This window comes from Salvelinus namaycush, chromosome 2 (genome assembly GCF_016432855.1).
Source record: "Salvelinus namaycush isolate Seneca chromosome 2, SaNama_1.0, whole genome shotgun sequence".
NCBI classification, from domain to species: Eukaryota; Metazoa; Chordata; class Actinopteri; order Salmoniformes; family Salmonidae; genus Salvelinus; species Salvelinus namaycush.
This window is the reverse complement of record NC_052308.1, coordinates 15,818,218-15,832,362: the sequence shown is the minus strand read 5'-3', so window position 1 is coordinate 15,832,362 and position 14,145 is coordinate 15,818,218. Positions and strand designations below refer to the sequence as shown.

The 14,145-nt window shown below is 42.9% G+C and overlaps 2 protein-coding genes across 2 annotated transcripts in view; both read right to left on the bottom strand.

Annotated features, from left to right (window-relative positions):
- Positions 1-2,181, bottom strand: part of LOC120059425 (rho guanine nucleotide exchange factor 10-like protein) — a 124,576-nt gene extending 122,395 nt beyond the window's left edge. The window contains exon 1 of the mRNA XM_039008470.1: positions 2,001-2,181. The gene's annotated coding sequence lies outside the window, so the exon portion shown is untranslated. The remainder of the gene's footprint in view (positions 1-2,000) is intronic.
- A 6,547-nt stretch (positions 2,182-8,728) lies between these two features.
- Positions 8,729-14,145, bottom strand: part of LOC120059418 (chromodomain-helicase-DNA-binding protein 5-like) — a 39,068-nt gene continuing 33,651 nt past the window's right edge. Inside the window, 4 exon segments of the mRNA XM_039008457.1 lie at positions 8,729-8,853; positions 9,145-9,271; positions 9,474-9,637; positions 9,792-9,987. Of these exon segments, the coding sequence (XP_038864385.1) occupies positions 8,729-8,853; positions 9,145-9,271; positions 9,474-9,637; positions 9,792-9,987 (612 nt within the window).

The following is a 14,145-nucleotide window of genomic DNA, read 5'->3' as shown; positions in this document are numbered from 1 at the left end:
TAATTCCAAAGGGTTCACATACTTTTTCTTGTCACTGTACATACCTAAGTCCAAACACTGCAGGTAAGTCACTTACGTAATAACAATGTAATTATAGTATAAATCCACTTTATATTTGTAACGCAGTCATAGTTGACATAGCACATTCATAAATGTATATTGTATATTGTATATCCTGTTGTGTACATAGCAGTTTTATTACTATGCATACTACCTTCCTCTGATTTTGTATATTTTTTTATATTGATCATGTACTACAATGTTGAGGGAGCTAGCATGTAAGCATTTCACTGCACCTTTTATACCTGCTGTAAACTGTGTATGTGACAAATAAAATGTTATTTGATTTTAAAAGCACGTGGCATTTAACCAAGATCAAACATTCTAGGTGTATGGTAAGTCCTTAATAATCAAACATTCCCATCTAGGGTTATGGTTGGGTGTCAGAATGACCAAAACGTCACTGTGTGACAGCAGGTTCACTGACCTGGGTGTCCTGTTCCCACACTCTCCATTGTGATCTCTGTCAATGGCGCATCTGAATGATCTTTTCTTGGGCCAATGAAAGCTCGGTTTGAAGCTTTGTGTACATGTTCATTGTTGATACTTCCCTATTGTTCAGTCTTGGCCAGCCAGGGTTGTTGTTCAGTATCAGTATACAGAATTGTTAGCTGTTACAATACAGAGGGGGGTTGAGCTGTCCCTTTAATGCAGTTGTAGGGATTTGACTTTGCTATTAATGTATGAATGCAACTTACAGCACAGTTACAGCAAGCATGAAGGATGTGACACAGTACAAACAGAGAGATGGTAGGGCTGTGATGGTCATGGAATTTTGGATGACTTATTGATCAGCCAAATGACCGCACTCACTGTTAAAACTTTTTCCCCCCCCTTTGCTCCTGACTGCATATGCTGCCATTGAAATATATTATATTTCTATGTGTGCTGCTGCTGCAGGGAGGGGCCGTTGCCTACAATAATTATTCGCTACAACACCTTGCTTGTTTTAGCAAGGAGCAATAAAGTTTCACGTTACCGCAGAAACGGGCACGAATGCCCGACCGTCCCGTCTTCAGTCAGCCATTCGTTCCAATTATTTTTTAAGCGGTTATGACGGTTATTTTATTTTCATGACGGTCTTCATCCATAACTGTCTGTACTCATTCCCCTAGGGCTTCCGGGAGTGGGAAGGCCTCAGCTGTGTATTCGCTATGGCGTGAGAGGAAAAGGCGAGTGGGGTCCCATTCATAGGAGAATCTTTGTGGTTTAAGCTCCAGGCCAGACATGCATGGACTATTAATTCATGGATCTTGATTGTCGAACAAAAGTTTAACAGTCTGACTCAGGGAATGCTGGGACATCCGACTAAAGCGGGAAACACTACATCTTTCCAAAATGCAGATCAGAGGTCCCCCTCTCCCCATTCCTTTCTCCTCTGTTGGTATGAGGCAGCGTGAAATTCATTCAGGGAGGGGCTATTGTACTCCAGGAAGGAGCCCCAAGACTAGGGCTGGATAGAGGACTCCTGTTACAGCCTGGGGCTATGGAGGGGGTACAGTAATGTATATACTGCAGTGGAGTATCTCTGGCCCAGTTCTGCCTGGAATCAATGTATAGATCCTCCCTATAGATGGTGTATGTCTCTGGACCAGAGTGCCTCATGGTCTTTCCCTTGATAATATGGGTAGCCAAGCCCCTGACACAGCCCTCTCTGAAGGTTAGTCCTGGTGTAATCGTCTGTGAAAGAGTGTATTCAACAAAGAGGCCACCCGGCTTTGGGTATTGCCTCTGCTCTCCTTTCCTCCTCTGTAACTCCGTTGCCCCAAGCTGCAAGCTGTCGGACCCAGGGACTGAGAGCACAAAACAACACACCCACCCACCCCCACTCCCTCCATGGCCCCTTCAACAAAGCTCCTGTCTTGGTGAACATGCAGAGAAGTGAAACAAAAAAGAGGGAGAGTGTGTATAGTAGAATACAATAAAAATACACCTCTCACCTTCTTGTCCTCGGTAGTATTTCCTCCAACAAGCTTCAGTTACTCCCTGTGGACTCTTTAATCCTGGTTACCTCCCATGAACATTCCGCTTATATACTGGCAGGTTCCTCACTCATTCCCCTGTATGTCTGCTTTAAGAGCTCCTAGGGCTCCGTCAGAATAGACTGGAAATACTGTTTACTTTCCCACATTAGGTCAGCTCCGCTCCTCACACTAGCTGCTCTGAATGAGGCTCCCCCTACTCCCTCCTCTCTCTCTCTCGATTCTATGGTTCAGTCCCTCCCTCTCGCTCTCTTTCTCACAATTTCTTGCCCTGTCTTTCTGTCCCTCTTCCCTCTTTTTCTCTCCCCTCATGTTTAGTCCCTCCCTCCCTCCTCCAATCTCCTGCCCCCTGCTGCTTAAGAGACACAAAGCAGGCCAAAGGGCTCTCTCAGCATTGATTGGCCAATGACAGAGCAAAAGTATTGGCATTGGCCAATAGAAATGCTAAAGAATGGCACATGCCCAATCAGAGCAGATATGCAGATGTAGAGGGTGGGCCAAGAGGAATTAGGATGGGAAACTTGGGTGAAAGGGGGAATAGTTTGGAACAATGTTAGTGATTACATCACCAAGCCAAGGACTTGAGGAATACAAATTTGAAAATGAAAAAATACTAATGTCAACTAAACTAAGATGGACATCAGTAGAGAGGAAAGAGAAGTACCTGAGAATATTAGTGCAATACGTGTTTTATAACTACCGTGTAACAATTGTCAGTAAACACATCTCCTTTTTAGGTACAAACATTTTGGTCAATTTATATATTCAAGGAAAGAGAATAATGTACCGTAAAAGCTGTGATTGGCTGAATGTCTTGAACTCTGACCTATTATGTCAATGTCTCTATTTCTGCTCCTAAGTTCATTTACTTTACGGCAAGGCAGTGAGTGACCTGGACCACTGGCAGACATCAGGATGAGGTTACAGTAGATCGGAGGTCAAGCCCCATTAACAAGCCTGCAGTTCTAAAATCAAACTATTTATTCATTCACTTTATTGATGTTTCAAGGCAACTTGACTTACTTGGCTTATTCCTTTCAGCTCCAAGTGGAGCAAAGGGCCTCAGAGCTGCAACTCCAGAAAACTCTGTTCTGGAATGTTTTCTTGATTTCATTCCAGGTGGTTCCTGCCTTCATCTCCTCCTCATTTGTGCTGTTCCATGTCTTTTTTGTGCAGCCAACCTTCCTTCTGCCCTGTGGTTTTCACTCTCAGCAAAAGAAAGTCACCTTAACTTCTTTGATATAGGGGGCAGCATTTTCACTTTTGGATGAATTGGGTTCCCATAGTGAACTGCCTCCTACTCTGTCCCAGATGCTAATATATGCATATTATTATTACTATTGGATAGAAAACACTCTGAAGTTTCTAAAACTGTTTGAATGACGTGGCTCTCTGTAATTACTCCGCATATTTTGGAGGAATTTCTGAACATGGCGCCAATGTAAACCGAGATTTGTGGATATAAATATGCACATTATCGAAAGAAACATAAATGTATTGTGTAACATGATGTCATATGAGTGTCATCTGATGAAGATGTTCAAAGGTTAGTGATTAATTTTATCTCCATTTCTGCTTTTTGTTACTACTATATTTTGCTGGGAAAATGGCTGTTTTTCTGTGGCTATGTACTGAGCTAACATAATTGTTTGGTGTGCATTCCCCGTAAATCCTTTTTGAAATCAGACATGTTGGCTGGATTCACAACATGTGTAGCTTTAATTTGGTGTCTTTCATGTGTGATTTCATGAAAGATTGATTTTTATAGTAATATATTTGAATTTGGCGCGCTACATTTTTTCTGGATTTTGGCCCACATATCCTAGAGAAGTTAAAATATATAACTTCACAGCTCACACAAACTCAAACTGAGAATTAGCTTATTTTCTCAGATGTGCATTTAAGCAATGAGGTATGTCTATTGTTGTTGAGAGGATTTATTAAAACACATTGAACAAATACACAGAGTACAAAGTAAAAGATGACAATTCACTTTTTTCATTCATTTGCAATTTAGCACAAACATCTGTACCATTATAACACTGCTTGAATTCAATGTCTCTCTCAAAGCTAGCTACACAGAGCAACGATCTCGGAACTTTACCAAAGTGAACCTTCATACAAAAGATTTCACATGCTGTACATTCACTGCAACAAAGGTGCCTTTACCAGGGTCATTTGGTAGCTTTTGAAGCCTTGTTTATAAGCATGTACATACACTGTAAATATATTTATAGTATTAGACTAAGGCCTTCTTACAAACACATTACATTCATACTGACTTCAGTTTGATTGCATTTCATAGTCATTTTAGCACTCCGTAAGGAAACAGACATGTGGATTTGATTGAACACATCCTGTGCGCACATTGCAGTTATATGGCAACTACCCTGCAACATTCAGTTTCTCTCATGCATACTGTGTAGTTAGGTACATGATCGATAAGAGTATGAGAGAGACAAAGCACTGTAAATCTTAGTATTTACATAGCGTTGTTATATGCTGCTATCCAGTAACACTATTTCAATCAATGACAAGGTGTGTGGGTCTTCTCCAAACCTACACTATAGCTAGTCCACACAGTGACCCTCATATGACTTACGAATGGAGTAACAGGCTGAACAGAAACACTGGGACTGTACACTCCATGGACAGAACAGCACTGATAAACACGCACTAAATTGGGGGCAAAATAGTAGCCTAAGAACTGACATGTGCCCTATTTGTTAGGAATTCCTATCTCAACTGGCCAATATCTATTGTTGTGTTTGTAATTGAATGAGGTCAGTCAAGGCCGTGTGATACTGCATTCAGTTAAACTTCAGGTAAAGTGCTTTGTCTGAGAAGACAGTCAGACACAGGCAGACACTGTGCAGTAACACTATTCAGCCAACAGAGCACCTCAGAACATTCATATAAAAAGCCTATAGAGCAGAGCTACAATCACACCCTGTATACACTAATCTCTTCAGTTCAGGACAGTCCATTCACAATTCCTTTCTCAAGACCTCCACATGAGGGCTATAGCCGTGTCATTAAAAACAATACAAATAGGTACACTACCGTTCAACAGTTTGGGGTCACTTAGAAATGTCCTTGTTTTTGAAAGAAAAGCACATTTTTTGTCCATTAAAATATCAAATTGATCAGAAATACAGTGTAGACATTGTTAATGTTGTAAATGACTATTGTAGCTGGAAACGGCAGATTGTTTATGGAATATCTACATAGGCATACAGAGACCCATTGTCAACAACCATCACTCCTATGTTCCAATGGCACGCTGTGTTAGCTAATCCAAGTTTATCATTTTAAAAGGCTAATAGATCATTAGAAAACCCTTTTGCAATTATGTTAGCACAGCTGAAAACTGTTGTCCTTATTAAAGAAGCAATAAAACTGGCCTTCTTTAGACTAGTTGAGTATCAGCATTTGTGGGTTCGATTACAGGCTCAAAATGGTTGGAACACAAGACCTTTCTTCTGAAACTCGTCAGTCTATTCTTGTTCTGAGAAATTAAGGCTATTCCATGCGAGAAATTGCCAAGAAACTGAAGATCTTGTACAATGCTGTGCACTACTCCCTTCACAGAACAGCGCAAACTGGCTCTAACCAGAAAATAAAGAGGAGTGGGAGGCCCCAGTGCACAACTGAGCAAGAGAACAAGTACATTAGAGTGTCTAGTTTGAGAAACAGATGCCTCACAAGTCCTCAACTGGCAGCTTCATTAAATAGTACCCACAAAACATCAGTCTCAACGTCAACAGTGAAGAGGCAACCTTCTAGGCAGAGTTCCTCTGTCCAGTGTCTCTGTTCTTTTGCAAATCATATTTTCATTTCTCAGAACAAGAATAGACTGACGAGCTTCAGAAGAAAGAACTTTGTTTCTAGCTATTTTGAGCCTGTAATCAAACCCACAAATGCTGATGCTCCAGATACTCAACTAGTCTAAAGAAGGCCCGTTTTATTGCTTCTTTAAACAGCACAACAGTTTTCAGCTGTGCTAGCATAATTGCAAAAGGGTTTTCTAATGATCTATTAGCCTTTTAAAATTATAAACTTGGATTAGCTAACACAACACAGGAGTGATGGTTGCTGATAATGGGTCTCTGTACGCTTATGTAGATATTCCATAAAAAATCTGCCGTTTCCAGCTACAATAGTCATTCACAACATTAACAATGTCTACACTGTATTTCTGATAAATTTTATGTTATTTTAATGGACAAAAAAATGTGCTTTTCTTTCAAAAACAAGGACATTTCTAAGTGACCCCAAACTTTTGAACGGTAGTGTAATGCTTCTAGTCTTTGAAAGAAAAATAAGAGCAAACATCGCATTTAAAGGTCCAATGCAGACGTTCTTATCTCAATATAAAATCATTTCCGGGTAACAATTAAGTGCCTTACTGTGAATGTTTTCGATTAAAATGATAAAAATGAAACAAAAACAGCTTTTTAGCAAAGAGCAATATCTCAAGCAAGAATTTTGCCAGGACTGTCTGGGAGTGGTCTTGAGTGGGGAGGGCAAACTGAAAACTAGCTGTTATTGAGAGGTTTGGAACTCTCTTTCTAATTGGTCTGTTAACTAATTTACCGCCTGGTGATGACACCAGGCAAGCCAAAACTCCATCCCACCAAAATAGGTTGAAATTTCAGGCAGTCTTTTCAAACAGCTCTTACACTAAAAGGGCATTACCATAATTTTCACAGTATTATTCCAACCTCATAGTGTGGAAATATATATAAAACACAGGTTATTCACGTTTTTGACTGCACTGGGGCCTTTAAGGTTTTCAATGAGTAAATGTAATACACACATTCATGAAAAATCTCAACAAATGAAGTCTCATTGAACATATAAAATGGTAGTTTCACTTTGGACAATCACATTAGCAGACAGATGGAATAAAAAAGTATTGTCAAGTGAATCCATGCTGTCGCTCTGATACGGTTTAGTCCTCACAACACGTAATGCAATAAACAGTTCCCTTCCAAGGAACCCATATAAAACAAAACATCAAACAACAAGAAAATAAAAACAGCTTTTGATACTTTTACTGTATGGCTATCCAACCTTGGTCCTTGTTGGCTATCAAAACCTCTATGAAGATTATAATCTATTGATGATTGAATTAGCTATCTTATTCAACCACTGCCCTCAGTTCTCAATGGAAATAATTCCGCCCATTTATAAGATTATCAAGCATACAATCTGGGACATTAGCCATCAGGGCCATGGAGTGAGCAGACCTCTTTTAAGTGGCACTAAAGCAGTACATTCTGAAATAACACTTTACCTTAAAAAGAAGCACACACAATAACGCACATTTCATGGCAAACATGAAACCTAGGCCAAAAGGTGACGTAGTGTCATAAGCACTTTTTAGTTTTTAATTTCTCACAATGGAAGAGGGAGGGAAGGAGGTGCTTTGGGGAACTATAACACAATAACTATATGTGTTAAAGGCAACATAATTACTCCCATCCAGCACCATGTCCAGCACACAATTAGCTTGACATCCCAACCATATGACAGACAGGAGGAGATTCTGTTTATAGCACACACTATTCATGGCCCCGGAGTTTGGCCAATAATCACATTCAAATATTAAAGAAATACATGTACCGTATCATTTGCTGAAATAGGCTAGTAACTTCTATGTGATCTTCACTTTTTGCACTAATCCAGCCTGTTACAGTTTTATGCATGTATACATCAAATTCACAATGATTATGCAAGGCAAAATAAACAGCAGTCTCTTGAACTATGTACATTACAAGGGAGAACCCCTGTATATTAATAGCTAATGCAGCTCTGTAACTAGGATCACTTTCTCCAGAGGCGGGAGATGGCAGTCTTTAGGGGTTGAGGCATAGTGTAGCTGTACTTCCTTAAAGTCACTCTTATTCTTACAAGTTCCAACTCAAGGCTCTGCCATAAAACTATAAAAACAAACACGTAGTAAACAAAATGAGAGAATTGGCTGCCGTATCAGCACCCACTTATGATCTCTATAATTCTAGGATGGGAGCCTTATGCCTTCATAGTTCTATTTTCCTTCTATGTGTACGTAGCTAAAGCACACTGCTCCAGCAGAGGTCGGTCCCGATGCACAAAGAATAGGCAAAAGATGAACGCAGAAGGAAAAGACCCAGAATGAAGGAGCAGAGCCAGGCCTAAAGTCAATGAATAGACACAGATGATTCTCATTACAGCAGCTCCAGAGCATTGGCACCTCCACCGGCTCATCCACCATGTGTACTTTCACTTTTTGCAGCTCTTCCTGTAGCCAATACTTTCCCCTTCAGACAGGGCGGTTCCAGTCATTCTATAAGATCACTTCCCTTCCACGTGTCAGTTAGCAGAAGCCAGGCGTCTGAGGTCGTTTGACTCTCACATCCTAATAGACAGTTCCTCTGCTTGACTCACCAACCTAAGTCATAAAAGCAAATAGCTACTGCATGAAGTATGTTGAAGAATCCTCGAAAGATAGAAGTGCAATTGATATGATAGATAAATACATCTGTGTATTATTCCTAGGTTTATCCTCTGATCAATAGACAGAGAGCTTCTTGCAGGAGGGGAGGATGAGGAAGGGGGGGGGCGAAGATTCTGTAATCATTTATATAATAGTTGACATCCCTGGGCTTGGCTGACTCCAGATCAATTTTGGGGTAGCTGGTCTAATCTTCAATACAGATGACATCACTGGGCTTGCCTGACTTGAGGTCAGGGGTGGTGACGTCCCTCAGAGGGTCGCAGGACTTCTTGTCCAGGTGGCTGGACGGGGGTGGGGGGCCGTTGGACACTAGAAGAGGGGGCCCCGGGGGGGAATAATTTGGGGGGAGGGGGTGGGGGGGTGAAGGGATATCAAACAGGGATACCAAAGAAAGGGTGCTCAGAAAAATAAATGACCCACATAAAACATTTTAAGCTTTTCATTCCCTAACATATTATTAGAAAGGGACACAGAGCAGCATTTCATCTTACAGTGCTCCATCTTTTTCAGTTATCTTGCAGTTTCTGTCCTCGGCTGTTCAGATAAGGAACATCTCATCTTACAGTTAGACCTACAGTCATGCAGAGACAGGCCTCTTACCACTGACGTATGGTCCCAGGGGCATCTGGCTGTAGTTGACCATGGCTCCTCCCGCAGGCCCCCGGAAGCTGCCCCCAAAACCAGTGCTGTACATCTGGGAATAGGCAAATGAGCTCTGGCCGAACGGCTGGAGGTAGAGTACAGAACACAATTTACACATCTTGTCAATGACGATATCAACCAAAATGACTTACCAAACCAAACCACCCCAACTAAACCAAGCCAAACCTACAGTACCCGGAACCTAACCTTGCTCCAACCAAACTAAACCTAATTGTACCAATCCTAAGCCACCTATCACCATAACCGAGCCCATGCCTGTACAGTACCTGTTGGGGCGGAGGTTCGTTGCCGCGGCTGGTGAGGCGGCTGAGGATGCTCCTCTCAGACATCTGCAGACGAGCAGACACCGGGGGGATCCGGGACAACATGTTGGGAAGCCGCGTCACATCTGCCTTCATATCACTCAGCAGCTCCTCCAGCTGGTTCAGTACTGGAACACACAGACACCGTCAATGACAAGAATGCACTAATGTATCCAATCTTATCTACAGTTGATGCAATACTTAATTTTTATTCACCCAGATCTTGAGTTTGTAGACAGTGTTTTAGTCCTGCTGCTGTGTACACACTGGGAGATGACAGACCTTTGTGCAGCACAGCGTTGGCTGGCTTGTTCCCGGCCAGAGACTCCTTGGACAGGTGCTGGTGGGACTCAGCCAGACACTCCACCTCAGCAAAGCGGGTATTCAGGGCCATAGCCGGGTGGTTGGGGTCCTGGGTCATATTCAGGTACGCTGCCCTTCTTAACTGCTCCTCTATCACCAGAGCCTGCTCCAACAGCTAAAAGAGAGAGAGACTTTTGACATTGTCTTTCTTTAATAATACATCCTCATTTAATTTGATTAAAAACTCCCCCCCCCCCCCCCCCCTCCCCCTTTAAAAAATGAATATCCCCTGTACTGCCCTCTACCCCACGATACAAAACACATTAGACTAACCAAAACCTCACTGCTTCTACAACCGTATATCCAACCCATCTTCTCCAGCTGTACAGACAGCCCCCCCCGACACAACATATCTCCTGAAACATCTACACACTTTTTATAATTTTATAGAACTCAAATTCCACCCTAAGATGCACAGAGACCATCCCATTAAGTAATAGTAAAGTGTCTGTTATCCCTCCACCTTTGACCCTGTTCCTCCTTGTTAGCTAAATAGCCAACTTTGCCTGAGCAAACAGAAACACACATTTGGCCTTTTCCTTATTCGAATACCTGTACCCCATTATAAACATCCCGACAGTAAACTCCACTCCCAACCTCTCACACAGACATTCCAACAGAGACATTAATGGCATTAACCTGGTGCACACAGAAAACACATGAATCACAGTTTCACTCATGACACAGAAAGGACACCCCTGTCTGACTCCCGGGTCGACCCATGCCAACCAGCTGTTAGTGGCCAGGGCTCCTTGTAGAACCCTCCACTGGAAGTCCCCTGACCTTTTTGGTACTGGAAGTTTGTAGAGACCCCTCCATCTAAGACCCACCATTCTCTCCGCCCCATATACCCCCTGCCACTGATGTGCCTTCACTCCTGTTAGGCTCCTAATGTTCCTCACCTTAATGCAGAGGTTGTAGAAGGCTTTACCTCCCACCCACCCCCCCAAACTCCGCCAGGCTCGGAGTGTTAAAATCTAACAAGTCGTCCAGACCCCCTTGCCAGTCCCCAGTTTCTGCCGTCACCTGCAGTGGCGGAAATATTGGTAGCCCCTCTCCGTTTGGCCGCTCAAACACCCCCCTTACCGGCTCAGACAGTGCCTCCTGGACCTCCCCCAGGAATCTCTCCAGCAGCCTAAGAGATGTTAGTCCTGTTTGTTGTGCCAGGACTTCCAGGGTTTTCCACACCTCCTCTCCCAGCAGCCGCAGGTCACCCAGCCTTAGTAAACCCGCTGCCATCAGTCGCCTCTGCAGGGAGGCCGACTGAACCGATCTCAAAAGGATGGCTAGGTTGTGGAAGACAGGCTCCTCCCACACCCACAGCCAAGGCTTCACACCCCCTTCTTGTGTGGGCCTTAGTAAAAATCAGACCGGCGACAGGGTTGAGGACAGCCAGTTTATGCCACAGGGAAGATGCCGCCAGATTGTTGATTATCAGCACCCTCCCTCTATATGACACTTGGGACAGGAGCCACCTCCACCTGGCCAGTCTTAATACCACAGCCTGTGACAGCCCCTCCCAGTTCTTCCTGACCCACCTCTCCGAACCCAGGTACACCCCCAAAATGTTAAGCCCTTCACAACCCCACTTCAAACCCCCTGGAAGTAGAGGGGGAGGGGCATATCCCTCCATGCCCCACCTTAGCAGACGAATCTCCCTCGTACACCTTCAGACTAGTCTCTAGTGCCTGCATATCCTGCCCATCCCTGACCATCACAGAAACGTAATCTGCAAACGCCGACAATGCTATGCCTGTTAACTTCTCTAGGGTAGGGGGCAGCATTTGGAATTTTGGATGAAATGCATGCCCAAATTAAACTGCCTGCTTCTAGGGCCCAGACGATATGATATGCATATAACTGGTAGATTTGGATAGAAAACACTCTAAAGTTTCCAAAACTGTTAAAATAGTGTCTGCGAGTATAACAGAAATGATTTGGCAGGCGAAAACCTGAGAAAAATCCATTCAGGAAGTATTTTTTCTTTGGTTTTGTAATTTTCTATTCAATGCCATTACAGTAACCATTGAATTAGGACTCAAATTGCAGTTTCTATGCCTTCCACTAGATGTCAACAGTCTTTAGAAATTGTTTCAGGCTTGTATTCTGAAAAATGAGGAAGTAAGAGCAGTCTGAATGAGTGGACCCTAAAGTGTCACAGAGCTTTTTCATGTGCGAGACCGAGAGAGTGCCTTTCTTGTTTACCTTTTAAATTGATGATGTTATTGTCCGGTTGAAATATTATCGATTATTTAGGCTAAAAACAACCTGAGGATTGAATATAAACATCGTTTGACATGTTTCTATTAACTTTACGGATGCAATTTGGATTTTTTTGTCTTCCTGTTTTGACTGCCTTTGAGCCTGTGGATTACTGAAGAAAACACGTGAACAAAACGAAGGTTTTTGGATATAAAGAGACTTTATCGAACAAAAGGAACATTTATTGAGTAAATGAATGTCTGCTGAGTGCAACCATATGAAGATCATCAAAGGTAAGGGATTCATTTTATCTCTATTTCTGACTTGTGTAACGGTTCTACTTGGCTGGTTACTGTTTGTAATGATTTGTCTAGTGGGCTATGTTCTCAAATAATCGTAAGGTATGCTTTCGCCGTAAAGCATTTTTAAAATCTGACACCGTGGTTGGATTCACAAGAAGTTAATCTTTAAACCTATGTAAAATATGTTTTGTTTTCTGAATTTTTATAATGAGTATTTCTGGATTTGAATTTGGAGCCCAGCAGTTTCACTGGCTGTTGAAGAGGTGGGACGCTAACGTCTCACGTACCCAAGAGAGGTTAACACACCCATGCCTGTCCAGCAACTCCCTGCAGTCTCTTGAATAGGAGGCCCAAAAAAAGTCTCAATGGCTAGTGTATATAACTGCCCCAATAGAGGGCATCCTTGTCTAATGCCCCGCCTCACCGACTGGCCTACTGAGCCCCCCTCCCACCTTGACCATACATGACGCCCCAGGATACACATCTTCACACAAGCCAAAAACCTTTCCCCAAACCCAAAGATCACATTAAACAGATACTCATGGTCCACTCTATCAAATGCCTTCTCTTGGTCTAATGAGAACAGTCCAAAGTTTACATTAGAAACTCTCGACAAGTCCAACATGTCCCTGATTTAAGAACAAGTTCTCCGTGAATGAGCGTCCCGGTACACAATAATTACATTTTTAATCCTTGTGTACTATAGAGTCCAGATGGGACTTCAGTCTGTAAACGAGGACCTTAGTAAATATCTTGTAGTCTGCACAGAGCAATGCCACAGGCCTCCAGTTCTTTAAAAAAATATATTTAGCAATTTTTATTTAACTAGGCAAGTCAGTTAAGAACAAATTCTTATTTACAATGATGGCCTAGGAACAGTGGGTTAACTGCCTTGTTCAGTGGCAGAACGACAGATTTTTACCTTGTCAGCTCTGGGATTCGATCTAGCAACCCTTCGGTTACTGGCCCAACGCTCTAACCACTAGACTACCTGCCGCCCAAGTTCACACAAGTCCCCTTTTTTGGGATAGAGAGTCAGAACAGCCCGACGGCAGCTTAATGGCAACTCTCCTACACCGATGCACTCATGCAACACGAAAAAGAAGTCTAGTCCAATTATTCCCCAGAATTTTTTATAAAACTTTACTAGGAGTCCATCGACCCCCAGTGCACGGCCGGGGGACATTTGGGTTACGGCCTCTGCCAGTTCATGGGAATGTCCATTTCATACCTCTGTGCCAGAGAGAGCTTAGGGAGTTCTGCAAACAAAACCTCAGCACACATAGGATCACACAGTTCTGCCATAAACAACTCAGTATAAAACTCCACGGTTTTATACTAAGGTCCCTATGTAAACTGCCCAAGTCCCTACGTAATTCAGCTAAATTAGCCTGAAGGCCTACATTGCCTTGCCCCGCCAGATCTACCTCCACTTCACTGATACTATGCTCAAGTTCCCCCTAGCCTCTGAGGATGAGAGAGCTGTATACTGTTGACAGAAAAGCCAAATTTGGACTTTTCCAATATCCCACCATTGACTCAGAGACTGATACTCCTCTCTTCGATGCCCCCATTTTTCCCAAAAAGTCTGGAAGCCTGAGCAAAAAGTGTCATCTTGTAAGAACTTTACATTAAACTTCCAATAGGATCCCTGCCAGGCCCTGGTGAAATAGACAGCCGAGCCATGGTTATGTGGTGATCTGAAAAACCCACCGGGAGAATGGTAGCGCCCAACAGCCTATTGCTCTGATTCCTGGACATGTAAAACC